Consider the following 18,934-nt stretch of genomic DNA (forward strand, 5'->3'; position numbering starts at 1 on the left):
AAGTGAAGCCCCTTGAAGCACTTTAAAGCGAAATTTAGTCATTAAAAACAGCGAAACAGCCATTCTGAGTGTACAGCAATATACCAACTACTGTATACTTTAGCTTAATATAACCTTTACACATATAATATGAGCTGTAGTATAAACACCCTACACTACTGTAAATTTAGTATAGAGCTCATTCCTGCTCTTCCTGTAGTAGAAAAAAGTGATCTTCTGCATATTAAAAATGAGCCTTAGATAATCTTGTGACAACATCAGCGTTCAAAAGTTAATATCAGTGAGCCAGTTCCACCTTGCCCTGCTCCACTTTGTTACCATGGAGAGCTCCAATACCCTAAAGACAATAATAAGTGCGTGCACAGCATGCGGCAGAACATAATAAATAGATTTATGCGCAATTGTCACATTTAATACATTTACGGAGCGCGCTAGTGAATTCATTATTACACCATATGTTAATGCAGCTGGGTCCGTGGATTTTAGAGACTGTGTAGGGAGGTCTCCCCCTCCCCACCTCTCTCTCTCTCTCTCTCACCCTCTCTCTCGCTGTCTATCTCTCTCCTCGTGCGCACAGCGCTTTGAAGTGTAACCAACAACTGCTCTCCCTGAGTCAGTGGTCTAATATATGACAGGAAATATACTCCAGGAGCTCCACGGCGCACATTGTTCTTTGTGGAGCTTGATCCACAGAAGCAGCGTGCCCCGGTGCTCTGGCTGGGAGGTCGCTCACAACTTGTGCTGAGGCCAGTTTAATCGGAAAGCAAAGCGCTGTCGGGGAACAAGGGAGGATCGTTAGAGATAGTTACTCCTGACACAAGGTGGAAAACGAGAAAATTCAGATGGTAAACGGTTATTGTGAGTAATAGGACGCACAGGAGCGTGTCGCGGGACATACAGCCGGGAGAAGCGGATCTGTTCTCCAACTGATCTATGGAAGCGGGGAGAACCATATGGATACAGACGCCGTCTGCGGGAATGGGCTGCTGATGTACGATAGCGGGTCGAGCATGCACGTTGTGCAGACTGAAACAGGTTGGTTTCGCCTCAGTCAAACTTCAGCAGAATCAGATGTCGGACTGTTTGTTTAGCTGCTAAAATTAAAGCGAATCAGCGGCGCTTACAAGCGGCGCACCGGGAGGCGACGGCAGTTTATTGTGGGGAAACTGCGTTGTAGCATTCACTGCATCTTTTTTGTTATAAGGGATTTCAGTGGTTAGCCTCAAAGAGGCATCTGGGTGAAGGTCATCCCCGATGCTGAGACGGATATTTAAACCTTTGCGTGCACGTGTGTGTGTTTAAAAATATATATTATTATGGCTACTTTATGTAGCAGTTTCCAGCTCACATTCTCTTGACGTTCACTGTGTATGCGAATGTTAGAGCAGTTTGCAGTTATTTAATTGGTGTCTATGAGTACATATAGAAAAAAAAAGTTTGTCAATAAAAGTTTAAGGAGAACTGGTATAAGTGACTTTTATTAGCTTACCTTGTGTAGTATTTGATGTTTAAGCGTCTTTATCTCTGTATTAGTGTAAGACCACAGATGGATCCCTTGTGTAATGGAATCAAGAAAGCTGAGGGCTGTGATCTTGCTGTAGACCCTCGCCCTCCTCCTGCTAAGCTGGCTCGAGTGGAGCAACACGAGGGGGGACCCTCGACCCAGGAGAGGAGCAGACAGGGTAGTCCTGTGGCCAAAAACCCCTGCATGGCACAGAAACCCACCACAGCGAGGTCACAGGGAAAGAGCTGGCACAGCAGAGGTACATGGGGTGAAAAGATGAAACCTAGGGTTTGAACCCATATATGCATTTTTTTTAGTTTTACACGGATCTTCTGTGATTATGGCTCAGCTGTGTTATCAAATTAATTGAGCTTATCTCATAACCGTAAATGTGTTTTTTTAAATTTCAGCTAGTTCTGATGCAAATGCATGTATAAAAATACTTTATGAATTACTTCTAATTACCCAAATGGTTTGGTGTATGGCATCATGCATGTCTGTCACCGCAGGGAGCCTGCTGCCGGTGTTCTGTGTGGTGGAGCACACGGAAAGCCCTTTGGAAGGAGAGAGGAGAGAAGAACATGCTGAGTTTGTGTTGGTTAAGAGAGATCTGCTGTTTAACCAGCTGATAGAGATGGCCCTGCTGACACTGGGATATTCACACAGCTCTGCAGCACAGGCAAAAGGTAAAAACACTTGCAGTGCAAAGAAAGCGCCGCTTAAACTCTAAACCTTCCTTATTTTCACCTATGTATGTGCGTGTGTTCAGGTCTGATCCAGGTGGGTAGGTGGAACCCGGTGCCTCTGTCCTACGTAACCGACGCTCCAGATGCAACAGTGGCAGACATGCTGCAGGATGTTCACCACGTTATCACACTTAAAATCCAGCTGCACAGGTAGAGAGCAGACAGCACTCATATCAGTATGTTTGCCTTCAGGGTCATATCTTTGTCCTGTTTGTGTGAGTTATACGTTGCTGCACAAATGTACATTCAGATGAAGTTTACAGTGGTTAAATCACAGATTTTAGTAATGACACTGAGTCAGCATATGCAATACCAGCACTTTGACACCAAATGTACTTTTCCTATTGTTTTTTCTTTATTTTTTAATATCTTCTATGAAAACAGTGTACTGCAAATAAAGACGGACCTGATATCATTATTGTTATCTGAAGCTTCTTGAGCTTAAGTGTCCTTGTGATTTCTTTATTGCATTAGACAGTACATGTGCTTCAGCATTTAGACAACAATCCATGTTGGTGTCTTCTTGAAGGGATACTACTAAGTTTCTCTGGCTCTGACCGGAGCTTTTTCAGTAAATAACCATGTTGAGAGATTCTAATGAAATATGCCATTAAGTTACATCATGGAAGGTCTAGTAGTGTTTCACTTTGTTGTCAAAGTAAAACACTGCTGAGCTTGAATATACCTTTAAACAGTAATATACTAAAATCATCTAGTTCTTTTTTTTTTCTTTGACCTTTGTGTAGCTGTCCTAAATTGGAGGACTTGCCAGCCGAGCAGTGGAGTCACTCGACGGTGAGAAATGCTCTGAAAGAGCTCCTCAAGGACATGAACCAGAGCTCACTGGCCAAGGAGTGCCCACTGTCCCAGGTATACAAAAGAGAGATAATAATCTAAACTGGACTGAAATTCAAAATGAGCATTTAACATGCATGCAATTTAATCTTCTGTGCCCTCTTTGACATGTGGCAAAGAGTAAGCAAAGGGTCCAGTAGTTAGACAGGAAGTCCAGATGCAGAGATAGATAAGGTGTGGGGGCAGAGCACAGGAGGGAGAAACAGATAAAGAGAGATGGTTATCTCCTTAAAAGCCATGCTGCCTGCTTGCTGCCTATCTTGATCCTGTTGATTTTCAGTCCTTTGCTGTTTAGCCTTTTCTGCACTCTGGACTGATTCAGCAATAATCTAAATGTAATATCTTCGATTCTTGTGTGTTTAATTAAGCAAATACAGACACAACTGCAGAAATAATTGTCATTAATCACGCAGTGTTTGGGGAAGGCCTTTTTATGAATATTCATAATTATCAACCTGGTCGATCTATTATTTTGCCCGAGGCGTAGGACATCTACAGTCGGATAGAGGATAACTGTTCACCGTCTTCTCTCTACCTCAAATTCCTCTCTTCTCTGTCATGTTAAAATCTGATACAAGCAAATCCTTCCTCCCCCATCTCTCTTCCTCTCCTATCACTACCTTAACCCCCCTCTCTTGTTTGCGGGAAGCAGATTAAAATAAATATGAGAAGATGAAAGGTGTAATAAGATGTAAAGATTGCACAGGATTGTCTTCAGGGACAAACTCTGTGTGTGTGTGTGTGTGTGTGCATGTGTGTGTGTGTAAGAGTGAGTGAATGAGAGACAGAGGCATAGTCTCTGATGACCTGTAGTGTTTTGTTTAACTGCACACTCACAAACGCGTGTATGCATGGATGCATGCATACCCACACAGCTCACACAGCTCACACAGCTCACACACTGACACTCTCATCTGTCTTTATTATCCTATTTACCTGGGGGTCTTTTTAATAACACAGATCTGAGTTCATTAATATCAGATGTGTGAACAGCTGAGACACCCAAGCCGCCCATAGCGGGAGCTCAGAAAATGTAATGAATTTCTATTGTCTTTTCCCCTCTGTTTCAGAGTATGATATCGTCTATTGTAAATAGCACTTACTATGCAAATGTCTCAGCTGCCAAGTGTCATGAGTTTGGCCGATGGTACAAGCACTTCAAGAAGTCCAAATGCTTCAAGGGTGAGAGAACTCAAAACACACCTGTGAAGTTTTACAGCATGTCTGATACATTCTAGATACTGATTATATGAGCTTTATCCTACTAACAGGCGTCATACACTTTTAGCAGCTTGAATAAAAAGATGAATGCTTCACCATTTTCATTTTATAGGGAAATTTTACAGTGCAGTAGCAGGAAAAAGCTGTGGAACCCTTTAAAATAAGCCGTATGAATTTGTTTTTAGAGATAGCCAAATCTTTGCATAAGTTATAACTATGGACAGATACAATTTTTTTTTATCAACTTTTACAAAAATGGCTGTATTCTTCAAAGTATACCTTTGATCTCGGTTACACACAAACAAAGTTCGGTGCGCTTTGCACATTTGTGACATTAATGTGGTGACAAAGGTTCTCAGGCATCCACCAAAACATGCAATTTAAAAGTGCCCCTTAATTATAATTCAGTACAGTATACCACTGCCAGTTACCTACAACCTCAATATTACACATACAGCTGAATTATTACCAGTACTCCTCAAGGGATTTGGATAAGATTGTCCAGTGTTGAGTTGGTGGGGTGATGTCAGTGGCTTCTGCTCCTCAAATGCAAAAAAATCTTAGCTTATCTTAGCTTAAGAATCATTAACTGTTCAACAATGTCAACAAAAAAGAAAATATTGCAAACTTTATGATAGAAGTGTTGTCTGAAATTGGATGCTATTAGATTAGTACTTAATAAAGTAAAAGTTTCCCACCATTGTAGGTGTCCCCAAGACCAGTTTGTGCAAACCGCACAATCCACCTGTCACAACTACTAAACATGTACAATATAGATTAGAAAAAGTCTCTGAATATCTTTGCTGATGACCACAAATGCTATTTAAAGCAAGGACTCAGTAAACATGGAGTCTAATCGTTGAAATATGAATGGAGTACGTCTTAGAACAACTTAACTTATAAATTAAAGATGATCTTGAACAGGAATCATATCAGTTTCCAGACAACACCCATCTACCATCTGGGGCCAGGATGTTGGTGTCAGCTACACAGCTGCAAAGTGTCATGACTGTATTGTACATGATTGTGATGTAACTATGAAGGGACAGGCTTACACACCTGCCAAACCTGCCAAAGTTCCCAGAACTGGCTTTTCTTTTTTATTCAGGATGAGGTTTTACCAGTATGACAAACAGTAAAATACAAAATGAACAACAATAAAAGAACCAGAGCCCAGAGAGACAGTTAATCAATCAATTGTTTATGGAGAACACAAACCACTACTTAGGGCAATAAAAGTGGACTGTATTCCAAAGTGAAACCATGATTCCATGGGTGGAATACAGTGGAGGGAGTATTATGATACATCAAGATGCTTAACTAGCTACAAAATGGCTTCAAATGAAGAAAATCTATCTTCTGGTCCAGTCTAAACTTAGGCTTAAAGCTAACTGAGATGCCAGTTGATGACCTGAAGAAGCTTACTGTGTTTTTCTTTACTTAAACTTGCGATCATATATGACCTGGTGACCAGATATTGAAGAAAACCTGGGTTCACCCACTTTTTCCTGCCACAATATAAATCATCCTGTGACTTGGAGATGTTATTACCACTTGAACAATGAGTAAAAAATAGTTCTGTCTCTTCTTTCCTTGTCCTTTACCAGACATTGACAACTTTTCTGACCAGTCCTCACATATGACCCTCAGCCAGCCAGCCACTGGTACCCCCGCTGACCAGAGCTCAACTCTTCTTTTCCCTCGTGGAGCAGTTGCCAACATATCCAACTGCCCACCCCTCAGTCTGCGCCCTCCTGGGCTGGTAACCCAGCCTCTGAGCTCCCAAATGGTCAACCAGCAGCTGGTGATGGCCCAGTTTCTAAACCAGCAGTATGCTGTTAGTCGCATGCTTGCTGGCCAGGGTTTGGCATCGTCACCACAGCAGTATCTGAACCATCCCCCTGTAGGGAGGGCTCCTGCCAAGGTCTTCTCTAAAGCTCCTGATCCCCAAGCCCTGCAGCAAGTGCAGTGCGGCCCAGGTGGAAGCTCTTCTGCCGGACTGCAAAACCAGACCTCGGCTGTGTCTTCCGCTGGACCATCAGAGGTGCCGATTGACATCTACCAGAACGTGAGGGAGGAGCTCAAGAGAGCAGGCATCTCCCAAGCCGTCTTTGCCCGGGTGGCATTTAACAGGACCCAGGTATGGTTGCAGGAGAGAGCAGAATAAAAGATGCTGAAATTTTAAAGCAGTTTTCAACTCTTTGGTGGTGATTAGGTTGCTCGTGCCCTGGTGCTGCGGTGATAGCTAAGTGTGTTCTGTGAATATGTGAGTGTGAGATGGTTGGCACACTGGCATGGCCTTTGCCGTAGTGCCTCCTCCCCCTTGTGCATGTGTGTTTGTATGCGTGTGTGAGTGTGTGTTTGTGCCAGCTCTCTGCGGCACAAAGCCGGTGCCAGCACTGAAGCAGCAGCTGGGCCAACTAATCACAACCCCTCAGAGAACTGCTGCCTCCCTCTCTACCTCTATATCTCGCTGTCCATCTCACCACCTTTCACTCTGGCAGCCCTTCTATTCATTTAATCTCTAACCCCCATGGTCAATCCATCTATATTTAATCTCTCCCTTACTTTGTCCATTGGTCTCCTTCCTTTTGTATCCATATCTCCCTCTACTATCGCCTCCTCTCTAACACTAAAATGCTTTGTTGTCTGTGTCCATCATCTTATATTCACTAGTGTGCCCACAGAAATGGGGCTCAAAGGACCGGCTAAGCCCGTTGTTATTATTATTATTACCTTCATTATCATTTTCATCACAATAAGCAGAGTTAGTTATTATCCACCCCCATGTTTCCCTGTTGCCAAGTCCAAGGTGCTCTGGTGCCAGCCATACAAGTTGGGCACGATGCCAAAACGTCATCTAAAAGCGAGGGAAGCATTTGTCATTTGACGACTCACATCAAGCCTCCATCTCTTCAGAAGGCAGGGTTTGCTGGGCAGCTCCAACCACGATCTATTATTTGAATAAGAAGGCTGTTTCCTCTAAAGCCATTTCTCTGCCAGTGTGAAATCTGATTTCCTTTCAGGGAAGGAATCCCTGAAATTTGCATGTGGTGTTTGAACGCTTCCCTGTATAGACAGATACAGACAGAATAATGCTAGATGTACAGGCGAGCAGCATGCTAAGCACTGACTAGAAGCTGGCTGTGAAACCCTAAACTGCAAGGTTTTGTCAAGATGCCACTGAATAGGATTCAGAGTTGGATACGAGGCTATTGCTAAATTCCTTTAGTTTCACAAGAAACTTTATATTTATCATCTTTAAATAAAGACAGTGAAAGAATACATAATATTTCATGAGACCTTTTCCATTTGCGGTTCCTGAGAGACTGGAGCTTTTAATACCTGACCTCAATCATTTTGTTTGTGAAAGCTGAACATTCAACACGAAGGAAAAGAATTCAGGTTTATGAGTTCATATAGCTTTAAAGCAGAATTACAATATCTGTCATCCCTCTGTACAACTGAATGCTTACTTTTCCTCTGCTTCAAAGAAATGTTGCAGTTTGGAGTTAGATGAGATTATCAGTATTACTATCATATTTGATGAGATCATTACTGATTGTTATCTTAACTCAGTAGTTCTTCTGGCATAAACCTTTTTCAGAAAATGTCTATCTACCGTTAAGAATGAGAAATGATCCATAAGTAATTCTAGAAGAATAAAGGTCAGCATCACAGCACTGGTGAAGACTTGTTTCTTTTTTTCTAATATATATGGTGATCATCGCTAACCATTTGTCACTTGAAGGTTGAGAAATTATCTTAAGTTGCCGCTTGTTTTAAATTATGTGAGTTTTGAATAAACTGAAGAAAGCAAAGTTGGTGTCCCCTTTTATACCACTAACGTCATGTATGTTATACATTACTATATATAGATCGACCTGGAAAGGATGTGCTGCTAGGACATGTACTAACATGTACTTGAGAAGCCAGATGGCAATCCTGTGGAGGTAACAATGTGCGGTAGAGAGGGCAGTGGACTTTTTGACCAGATTGTATAACACAATCTTGGAGGATGAAAGGATGCCTCAAGAATGGAGAAGAAGTGTGCTGGGACCACTTTTCAAGGAAGAGAGATTACGTGAGTGAATGACAGGGAGACAGGTGAAAAGGTGAACATGCAAGGAGCAGACTTAGAGGTAGATGAGTTTAAATACTTGGGGTCAACAATTCAAAGCAACGGACAGCGCAAAAAGGAAAGTGAGAAGAAGTGTAGGCAGGATGGCTCTGGTGGAGATGAGTGTCAGGGTTGTGACAGAAGGATAGCAGCAAGAGTAAAAAGGAAGGTTTACTAGATAGTCATGAGACCTGCTGTATGGTTTGGAGACTAGCAAAAAGACAGGAGGCTGAGCTGGAGGTGGCAGAATGAAGATGTTAAGATTTCCATTGGGAGTGACCAGACTGGACAGGGTTAGAAATTAGTACATCACAGGGACAGCTCTGGTTGAGCAGTTTGGAGACAAAGTTAGAGAGGAAAGGCTGAGATGGTTTGGACATGTGCAGAGATGGGATAGAGGATGTAACGGACAAAGGATGTTGAATACTGAACTTCCAGCCAGGAGGAAAAGAGGAAGTCCTCTGAGGAGAGGACATTCACAAGGTTGGTGTGACAGAAGAGGATACTAAGGATAGGGTGAGATGAAGATGGTCTGCTGTGGTGACCCCTAAAGGGAGCCGCTTATAGAAGAAGGAAAAAAATCCATCACAAGTATCAACTTACGCTGATTTTTCTGTGTGTTTATCAGGGCCTACTCTCTGAGATCCTGCGAAAGGAGGAGGACCCGAAACACGCTTCCCAATCTCTGCTGGTCAACCTACGGGCAATGCACAGCTTCCTGCAGCTCCCAGAGGCTGAGAGGGAGCGCATATACCAAGAGGAGAAGGAGAGAAGTCTGACTGTATTCACACCCAGCTGCAACAACACGCCACCGAGGTCCTCACAGGTCAGCCAGCAAAAGACTGAAAGACATGAAAACAAAAGTCTTGTAAACCAGCTGTGAAAGGTTAAAGTTGTTCATAAAACAGCATTGAAATATTCAAGTGTGAGTTCTGTCACTTGGCTCAACTATGCCTGTGTTAGCTCTCAAAATGGAGCATTTATAAATAAAAAAAACATAAAAACCTTTGCCTGTTATCGGTTTCATAGACCTCCTATTGCCCATTACTTTGCATAGCCTGTATTTAAACCCGGTTTTCCTTCTTCTTTGCTTCTTTTTAGTCAAGACTGTCCCCAGTTACAGCAGACAGAGGACTGCGGACAGACAGCTGCGTTCTGAATGTCAGCGCCTCTATCTATGAGGAGATCCAGCATGAGATGAAGAGAGCCAAAGTGTCTCAGGCACTGTTTGCGAAGGTTGCCGCCTCCAAGAGCCAGGTACTTTGCTTCTTGTTAGTTTAAATCTGAGCATACAAACCACCCAATCGTTTCTATCGCTTGATGAAATGCTCAATTTTAGCATTCATTTATGACTCCATCGCCTCAGTTAAAGCAGCGATGGATACCGTGTGTGGAGGAAAGCCCAGATAATCAACCAGCAGCTGTACTCTGCAGAGGACTATCATCAGTGCATCAGACTGCTATTGTGTCCTAAATTATCGCTTTAATAGTCACCACACACATACACACCACTCGCTTGTGCACACAAACATACAGTAAGAGCACATGCAAGTAAAACGTGATCGCGCGCACAGACACACAGCAACACTAATACAAATACACACACACAAGCACGATTTGAGTGTTTATTGTTCTCATTTTTATGGCGGCCCCATAAGCTTGTTATTGCCTTTTGTTTTGAGGATAATTTCCCTTCATGGAATGGGGGGATTTTAGCTGTCTCATTTTCTCTTCCTCTCGAGCACATCTCCAATTTTTAGCTTCTTTCTTGCTTGCTTTCTTTTTTCTTTTCTTTCTTTCTTTCTTCTCCCATATAACTCCCTCTTCTTTCTACTCATCATCAAGATGTTTGGAGGTCATTCAGCGGTCATGCCAGTACAGCCAGGTGGTCCAAAACCCCTGAGGTTCTTTCACTGGCCTTCATTTTTTTACCTTACTTTCTTTAACCCCCACCTCTATTTCCCTTTATTCTCTCGCACTCTCTCTATCTTTTATCCCCCACCCCACCCCCCGTATTACCCGGTTGTTTGGCAGGCAGAGCCATGCAGCATCTCCCTGTTCTATCTGCACTGTGCATCTGGATGGCATTGTGTGCTAGAGTTGGGCTACAGCCAGGTGTGTGTGTGTGTGTGTGAGTGCGCGCGCATGTGCGTGTGAGCATATCAGCTTGCTTGCAAACATAATCATCCTCAGTTCATGAATCTGAAACTAGCTTGGCTTTACGTTCCTCAATCTGTCACTCACAAGTTTCTTCCTTCGTGATACACAAACAATTCATGCTGATAAGAAAATCTTGCTATAATCTTCAGATTATCTGGCAGATCCTAATTTTTTTTTGGATTTTGTATGTATATTGAGAGCACACTGAACCAGTTTGGAGTCAATGTATAGACAAAGTTATTGTGAATTCATTTTTTTCCTTTTGGTCAATCCCTTTCACTGTATGTAGAGTGCCAACATACATAAGCAAATTGAATGTAAGGCTGCAAATGCTGTCGCTAAATATGCATCTTCAAATTTCTGCTGGCAGTCTACAAGGATTAAACTGAACCCCAGCTTAGCCTCTTTTTTAATGTGTGAGTTTACTCATGTTCTGCAACCTTTAAATTACCTTTTTTATCTTATCAGTCTGCTGTACTGTACTGTAAGCATTTTAAAATAGACATAAACAGCCTGAAAGGGGTTGTCAAACATAACAGCATAGTCATATTGATATGGTCACATTGTGTGATCTAAATGTGTCGTTGGGGAGAAAACAGCAGCACTTTGTGCTGGAAATTTTTCCAGTGACATGACTAAACACATTGAAAGCAATCCTAACTTAATGTAAGGCTGCTTGTTCCTTTGCCCTGTATTAGTAAATGTGCTTTTAAGATATTTTAAGAGTTGTTAAGCAACTGTAGCCACCTTGTGCATATGCACATATTTCCTGTAGGGATGGTTGTGCGAGCTGCTGCGTTGGAAGGAGGAACCCAGTCCAGAGAACCGGACGCTGTGGGAGAATCTGTGCATGATCCGCCGCTTCCTCAGCCTGTCCCAGAATGAAAGAGATGCCATCTACGAACAGGAGAGCAGCAACATGACTGCACAACAGCACTGCATTGACAGGTTCACCCTGCTCAGCAATGACAATACATTGGTAAGACTTCCAAAAGTGACAAACATTATTATCAACAGACACTCTGACTTCAGTAGATCTTGCTTGAGAAGAAAACTATTATGTATTAGAGTTTTAAACAGCTATATGCATGGCAAAAAACACTTGAGGTGTACTGACTTTAATTTTGTAATTTAAAAAAGTTATGGATAAAAAGTTATCAGAAATCTGAAAGTGAATACATCACATTGAATGCCAATAGATCTCTAGGGCGTGCAATGGAAAAGCAGCAGAGTAATGACAGCTAAATGCCAAAGATGTCAGAAAAAAAAGATGATTACCACATTAAGCAATGATCCGTGAGGCTGATTAGTTATTTTTCTTTCCCTTCCATTGCTTGTGCATGGATTGATGGCTTGATTATAGCACAAACTCAAAGATAACGTGTAAAAAAAAAATGGTTGCATACCCTTCTGTTTGTGAACATACAGCCCACTGCCTAGCACATCATTGCATCATTGCCCATGTAGTGTTGACAAGAAAAGTCAACACCACATGGGCAAATTCAGATCCTGATGTGCATTTGCAGACATCAGTTCTGGGTGGCTGCACTGCAGATCACCTCACATGTGAACACTAAGGAGATTAAGATCAAACGGCCTCCACTAACCTTGATTTCACACCAGCCCAGATCATCGTGTCCTGTGCCTTTGCTCATATAGCAGCAAATCAGTGTCTAAACTCTGCAGATTCAATTAGATATGGTAAAAAAAAACCCACAAAAACAAAACACAATGGATGGGTGTGCATGTTAAGTTGAAGTTTCATTTTAACATAAAAGGTGACATTTCTTGAGCGAAACAGTCTCTGTTGACTTCACTTTATTTCATTCACAACTATTTAAAGTCAAACATAGTACTGCTCACACTCAAAACTAGAAAAATTAAAATACCAACCTTTTTGCTCTAATCACTTCTAATTTCTCTCATCAGTACCAACGCAGCTCTTTGATGCCACAGCAACACCATCTACAACCCCATCAACCCCTTCAGCCTGAGGCAGGACCTCACCTTTCCCCGACACAACCCTGCGCTGCATCGCCAGCCGAGTCTGATGCTGGCGGTGCCTGGCAGCACTTGAGAGTATGTTTGCAGGGCAGAGGCAGCAGCAATGGTGAGAGAGGGGACAGTAAAGAATGGGTTGAGGGTGGAAGAGAAAACAGGGACAGTTTGGGTGGGGACTGGGGTTGTGCTGGAACCGTGAGGGACAGAAGTGCAGAAAACAGCGAACAGGTATGGGATGGAAATATAGGGAAGGAAGGCATAGATGACATCACGGGAGATGGCAAAAAAGGGAAGGTTAAGGAGAAGCTGTCTGTGAAGTGGCCCAACATGAAGAATGAGGAACAGTGTAGGGCTGGGGTTTGTTCAGAGACAGATAATGAGGTAGAAAGTTACAAGGAGGTCCAATGCCAGGGGTTAAATGTGTCCAGAGATGCCCTCGGTATCCTGCAAAGTTTCATCAAGGACGTGGGCCTCAACCCAGACGAGGAAGCGGTCCACACCTTATCTGCCCAGCTGGGCTTACCTAAACATACAATTCGCAACTTCTTCAATAGCCAGGACCAAGGACAAAGCCAAGACTACGGCCCAAAACACAGTCGCGACCACAAGCATTGCTGCACAGACCCAAACATCTTGCAGGCTATTGTGACTGCACAGGAACTGGAAGAAGGTGGAAAAACTGAAACAGAACAAAAGGAGGAGAACTCAACAGGAAGAAATGAAACAAGTGAGATGACTGTATTAAAAGAATCGGATGTTGGCACTCAAACTATTCCCCCTATGAAGGAAGAGCAGGAGAGCTACATTTAACCCGCATACATCCAGTAACATACAGCAGCTTGGACAAGCCATACTTACCATTTAGACCCAGGACCGGGTGCTTCTCCTCTCTGAAACATAGCAACTTCGGTGCAAATGCTTCTCACTTAAAATATTGCTCCAGTCCAGAGTCACAGCGTGTTGGTATTTATGTGTTTATAGGCTTGCATTGTTACACACTGTGGAAAGACTAATAAAATACTGTGTATACCACAGCTTTCATAACCAGAGACTTAAGTTATGTAATTACATAGAAAGCTGTACTGTGATTTGAGGATTCTTGATGCACTTGAGACAGTTTACTGTGACTGAACTTTAGTACATAGTTTCCATGTATAGTTATATTTCTGGGTGGAGTGCTGGGAACCAATACAATGAGCCTCAGATTACATATCTCTATTTAAAAAGAGTAAGTGTAGTTGGTTGACTGACATTTTTGAAAAACGGCCATACCAGAAATGCCTTGAAGAGAGTGGCACTGCCAATCATGTTGTTCTTTTGTTTTTTTTAGGTGTATCTTCACCATTTTTGTTTTAACTGTGCTAACCGTGCTTTGTGGTTTGGCTTTTGTCTGAGTCGTTTACTCTTTACCTCATAAATTTCACTGTTCATGTTTCGCTCTTATTAAATAACAAGTTTCCTGTTGTCGTAAATTAAATACTTATTGGGAAAGGACTGGGATCATGTAACACCCATAGTATGTTACTAGCCACATGATGACATTAAACAATATGTCATCTTACTTCAAGTATAATCATTTGGAAGAAGTTATTTTCTAGGGACAGATGCTGATGATGACATTAAATTGGTAAAAAAAAAAAAAAAAAGCCAGTGTCAATATTCTTTATATATAAACTGTATATACAGACATGTGACAAAGAAAGTTTGTGTACTGGCCCACTCTTGCTTACAATGTTGATTGAGTTTATTGAAGTTTGCACTTTTGCACAACTCTCCTAAGGTCCTACCTCATCATTTTAATCAATTATTGAGGTCTGGACTTTAACTGGGTTATTCCAACACATTTCCTTTTTCAGCTATTCTGTTGCAGTTGTGGGATCATTGTCATGTTGCAAGATACAATTTTTGCCAAGTTTAAGTGGTAGGAAAGATGGCCTCACATTCGACTCTATAATACTTTGATATACAGAGGAATTCGTGGTCAACTTATTGGCTACAAGGTGTCCAGGTCTTGTGGCTACAAAATAAGCCCAAATCATCACCTCTCCACCACCATGCTTGACAGTTGGTACAAGCTGTTTGTACTGATGCACTGTGCATTATGGCCGAACATCTCTACTTTGGTCTCATCAGTCCAAAGAAGTCTTGTGGTTTGTTCTTTGCAAAGCTAAGCTGTGCTTTTTAGAGAGAAGAGTCTTTCTCTTGGCAACCCTTCCAAACAAGACATACTTGTTCAGTCTTTTTTTTTCCAATTTTTCCCTGCTAACAGAGGCCTGTAGAGTCTGAGACGTAGCTCTTGGGTTTTCTGCAGTTTCTCTGAACATTGCACAGTCTGACCTTGGGGTAAATTTGCTGGGAACAATGTGTCATTTTGTTAACTCACACACACGAATGCTCCAGACTGGCAAACTGCTAAAAAAAATCTGCTTTTATAGAGGTGCTCCCATTTGCTGATGATCAGTTAATCAAGTGCATTTGATTATCAGTGGGGTCTTTGTTTACTAACTATCCAGCATTGCATTTTACTTAACAGCCCAACACAGAGACACACTCCGCTCCAAACAGTGTTGAGACTACTGTAAGGTGTAGTGACACCACTTCTAAGTTGCCATATGGATAATTTTCTTCATTATGTTCTGCAAGAAAAAAAGGTATTGTGTTGTCACACATCACTAAATTTACATGATAATGCTGATATATCTCTGATAGGCCGACACTGGCCAATAACATCAGCCAAAAGATGGACAGGCTCCATAAACAGTGACTTTTGAATTTACAAAGAATAATACAGGTTTAACTACAGAACCTATTGAGCCACTAAATAAAATAAAGGACGAATAACCAATCAGAATGGCATCTAAAATGTCTGTACTTGAAATGGTGCAATGTTTATTCCTATATCTCAAGATTGTCCAGTATCAGGCTTATCGTTATATGCTAACGAATGAACAAGCTTGTTTCTGAAACAGTGTACACATAGAATTTCTATTCATGTTTGAATCTGTAAATCTCTCAAAATATACAGTCAATATTTTAAAACTCTTTTAAAAGTTTAGTTCTCATTTTATTCTTCCCATAGAGTGGGCTGCAAGTGTGCGCAGTGTTTAAAGTTTAGCTCTGAAAGAAAGACTGTGAACAGAGTGTATATTTAAAAAAAGAAATTTGGAAAATGTTTAACTTTAACTGTTTCATTATGGAGTGCCAATAGTGACAAAATGAATGAATTAGATACACCATTAAATAATAAATTAAATGTGTCAATAATTAATTAAAATTGGAATTAATTAATTAATTAATTAAATATTTACGACACATTTAATTAATTATTGACATATTTAATTCATTATTTATTTGTTCGCATCTTAATTAATTATTGACACATTTGATTAATTATTTATTGATGTATTTATTTAATTCATTTTAGCAGTCCTGACCTCTGGCTGTTCATGAATTAATTTTATCTGTCAGCCTCACCCATCAAACTCAGGGGACAGCGTTAACGCTGCCACTGCAGCTTGTCTAACATCTGATTGGTTACAGTGCAAAGTAAGGTCGATCCTAGATAATGGATTGCTATGAACTGGTGGTAGTGTGGACTTGGGGCAGCTTGGAATCCCACGATGCATTTCAAATCCCAAGCAGCAATGGTGCCGGTGCTCTAAACTGTAGGTAAAGTTTTAAAATACCCTGTTTTTCTGTCACCAACTACACTTTTAATGTTTTAGCCGCGAATGCAGTGGAGTAGTCTTCACATGCCTGGTCAGCTTGTCACAGGACACAGACACTGTAATTGCTGACCTCATATCAAATGTGTACGTAGACTCGGGAATGTGTTTTAAATGAGCATCGTGCTGTACTAAAATCTCTGCGCAAACAGTGCCTGGCATTGTCACGGGAACGTGCGTGTATTAATACATTTATTAAATGTATAAATGCTATTATACTTGATTCTAATCTGCTGCTGAGTGTCTTACACTGATGGAAATGCAGATAACATAGAACATGCAAGAACACCTGTTCAGCCAATCACATTCTTTCCACTTTGATCTGCAACAAACTGAAGCGTTGATCTCTTTTACAGCAGTGTTGTGTTGTACTGCTATATGTTTGTGTTCTTTATACTGTGGAGTTCACGTCTCTGGAATAGTTGGCAGTAATAAGGATAATTTTTCCTTAAAAGAATATCGATATAACCCGTGAATTAAATTTATAGATGACTGTTAGATTAGTTTGATGCTGCTGACACTTTCATGTGACCGAGCTGGGAAACTCGGGGTTAACTTAGATAGCTGAAGATATCCTGGATATGCTGACCTCGCTCCATGGTGTACTGGGCTCTGAGGCAGCAGCTGGACTGCCCGTTTACCCTCATGATTAATATTCACAACAAAAATATTAGTCGAACATTGTGAAGTCTGTATGTGCTTCACAGTGTCTAACAAGCTTTGTACAGTTAAACCTAGAAGTTACTACATGATGGAAACACCAACATTATCTATTTTAATAAAGGTTATGCGTGTATACACAGGTCATGCTGATTACTGAACAAAAAAACACAAAGATCAGATGTTAATCAGATTTATGTTAATGCTAGTTATAATTCAGAATTGGCGACTTAAAACAAGTATGACACATACGAACATCAGAAAATAAAGACCTGATAGATATAACCTCAGTAAATAAAATCGGTGCACAGTCAGTGGAGGTTATGACATTTGTGTACCGGGATCTGAGCTTTGTCGGCGGTATAACAGCTCGAGCGTTTGCGATGCGAGCAGGTCTGTCACACACTTTGCCGTGAGACTGGGCTGGGCAGACATCTCCGAAATCGTCGAAGCACTTTTGCAAAGAGGCTCTTTGACAAACCGACCAGATATCTGAAGATTAAACCACTACATTGTCAGCTAAATAAAAATATTAAAAGTGTATTTGGTGACACACAAACAGGGTGTTTTTTTTTCAAAGTACAGTTCAGTTAGTTTCCACATGCCAGTTGCTGGTGTGGAGAAACACCCACTAAAAAGAATGGCCACCAGGCCAAAGCAATGGTTTTGACTTGATCAGATCAACTAAAATTAGCTAAATGTGTCAATAATTAATTAAAATGTGAAATAAATAAATAATTAAATGTGTCAATAATTAATTAATTAAATGTGTCATCAATATTTATTTAATTAATTAATTCCAATTTAAATTAATTATTGACACATTTAATTAATCATTTAATGGTGTATTTAATTCATTCATTTTGTCACTTTTGGAGCTCCACATATCACAAGTATATTTTTTGTTGCTTTAATCTGTTTCAGCCTTGACATCTTTCAGTAGAAAAGCATTTTCACAAAATTTAAGGGACAATAATAAAGATTTAGGCAAGATTTATCTTTTGATAATGGCAGGAAATAGTTAATCTAGAATCGTCTCTGGCAAGCTCTTTTCATCAGATATATTAAAAGTAAAACAGAAAGTGGCACATCATATTTCCCAGGTTTATGGCCCCCATGTGATAAAATCTGCAGAGGCTAAGATAGCTGGAAGGCCACCGTGCTATTACTGCTTTCTGACAATAAAAAAGAGGGTTGCATTCATCTTAAGTAGCATATTGCCTCTAGATTACATTTGCACTTACTAAAATACCGCATTGGGATGTTAGCAATGTGAAGAGCTGGATATGAAGAAAGGATGAAATACTTTAAAAGACACTACGAATCAAGTAAGAGAAGCAAAAATAAATACATAAAAAGATTAAGCTCATTCATCAGGTGACCATGTTAAGCCTGTTGTAACAGATCTGTTAAAGACTGAATCAATCGGCCCTTGTTATGCCCATTGTCTGTATTATTGTTATTAGTACTAATGATTTTCTCTCGTATGACTGTCCCTGTGCTGGTGAATCGGTGTCATTGTTTCCAGCCATCAGACAATATTCCTCTGTGCTGATCACCAGTTCACTCTGTACCAGTGGATCTATGACTCCCTGCAATCACATGACCCTCAGTACTGCTGGAGTTTTCTGTCTTCTGTGTCTTTTTGCTCCTCTTTTATTTGATCTGCACGAAGAGCTATTTTCATCTGTGTTTCTGTCTCCCGCTCTCTGCTCCTGACTTTCATCTGTCGCTCCTCAGGACTTCTCACATTGATGCTTCTATACCCCACTCAGACAGCGCAGCATTCAAGCCCCATTTGGTCAGAATAGCATCATAGTGTAATTCAATAAAGCTATGCTCTTTTCTGTCATCTGTTTCCATGACAATACCTTAGTCAGGGCCAACAAAGAGGCCTCATCATCAGTAATATTAGCTATAATAATGATGATAATGGTGCTCT

General features: G+C 41.0%; 1 protein-coding gene across 2 annotated transcripts; it reads left to right on the plus strand.

Moving 5' to 3' along the window:
• Positions 1–602: 602 nt before the first annotated feature.
• satb1a (SATB homeobox 1a) lies at positions 603–14,218 on the plus strand. Of its 2 annotated transcripts, XM_087834766.1 has the most exons (11): positions 603–1,035; positions 1,602–1,763; positions 2,014–2,190; positions 2,274–2,400; positions 2,997–3,120; positions 4,176–4,287; positions 5,934–6,466; positions 9,075–9,272; positions 9,548–9,703; positions 11,382–11,585; positions 12,536–14,218. In XM_087834766.1, exons 1-11 carry the CDS (start codon positions 954–956, stop codon positions 13,415–13,417), a joined length of 2,757 nt encoding a protein of 918 aa, XP_087690892.1. In that variant the 5' UTR covers positions 603–953; the 3' UTR covers positions 13,418–14,218. The 2 variants fall into 2 exon arrangements, with proteins under 2 accessions (XP_087690892.1, XP_006787687.2); XM_006787624.3 differs by lacking the exon at positions 603–1,035 and having other exon boundaries at positions 1,505–1,763.
• The last annotated feature ends 4,716 nt before the right edge of the window (positions 14,219–18,934 follow it).

The sequence above is a fragment of the Neolamprologus brichardi genome, chromosome 22, assembly GCF_056152115.1.
Source record: "Neolamprologus brichardi isolate AB-2024 chromosome 22, ASM5615211v1, whole genome shotgun sequence".
Classification (NCBI taxonomy): Eukaryota; Metazoa; Chordata; class Actinopteri; order Cichliformes; family Cichlidae; genus Neolamprologus; species Neolamprologus brichardi.

Coding starts and splice junctions, on each gene's coding strand:
- satb1a (XM_006787624.3), top strand. CDS start 1,505: ATGTTTAAGCGTCTTTATCTCTGTATTAGTGTAAGACCACAGATGGAT. Junction 2,401..2,996: donor CTTAAAATCCAGCTGCACAG/GTAGAGAGCAGA, acceptor ACCTTTGTGTAG/CTGTCCTAAATTGGAGGACT. Junction 9,273..9,547: donor CGCCACCGAGGTCCTCACAG/GTCAGCCAGCAA, acceptor GCTTCTTTTTAG/TCAAGACTGTCCCCAGTTAC.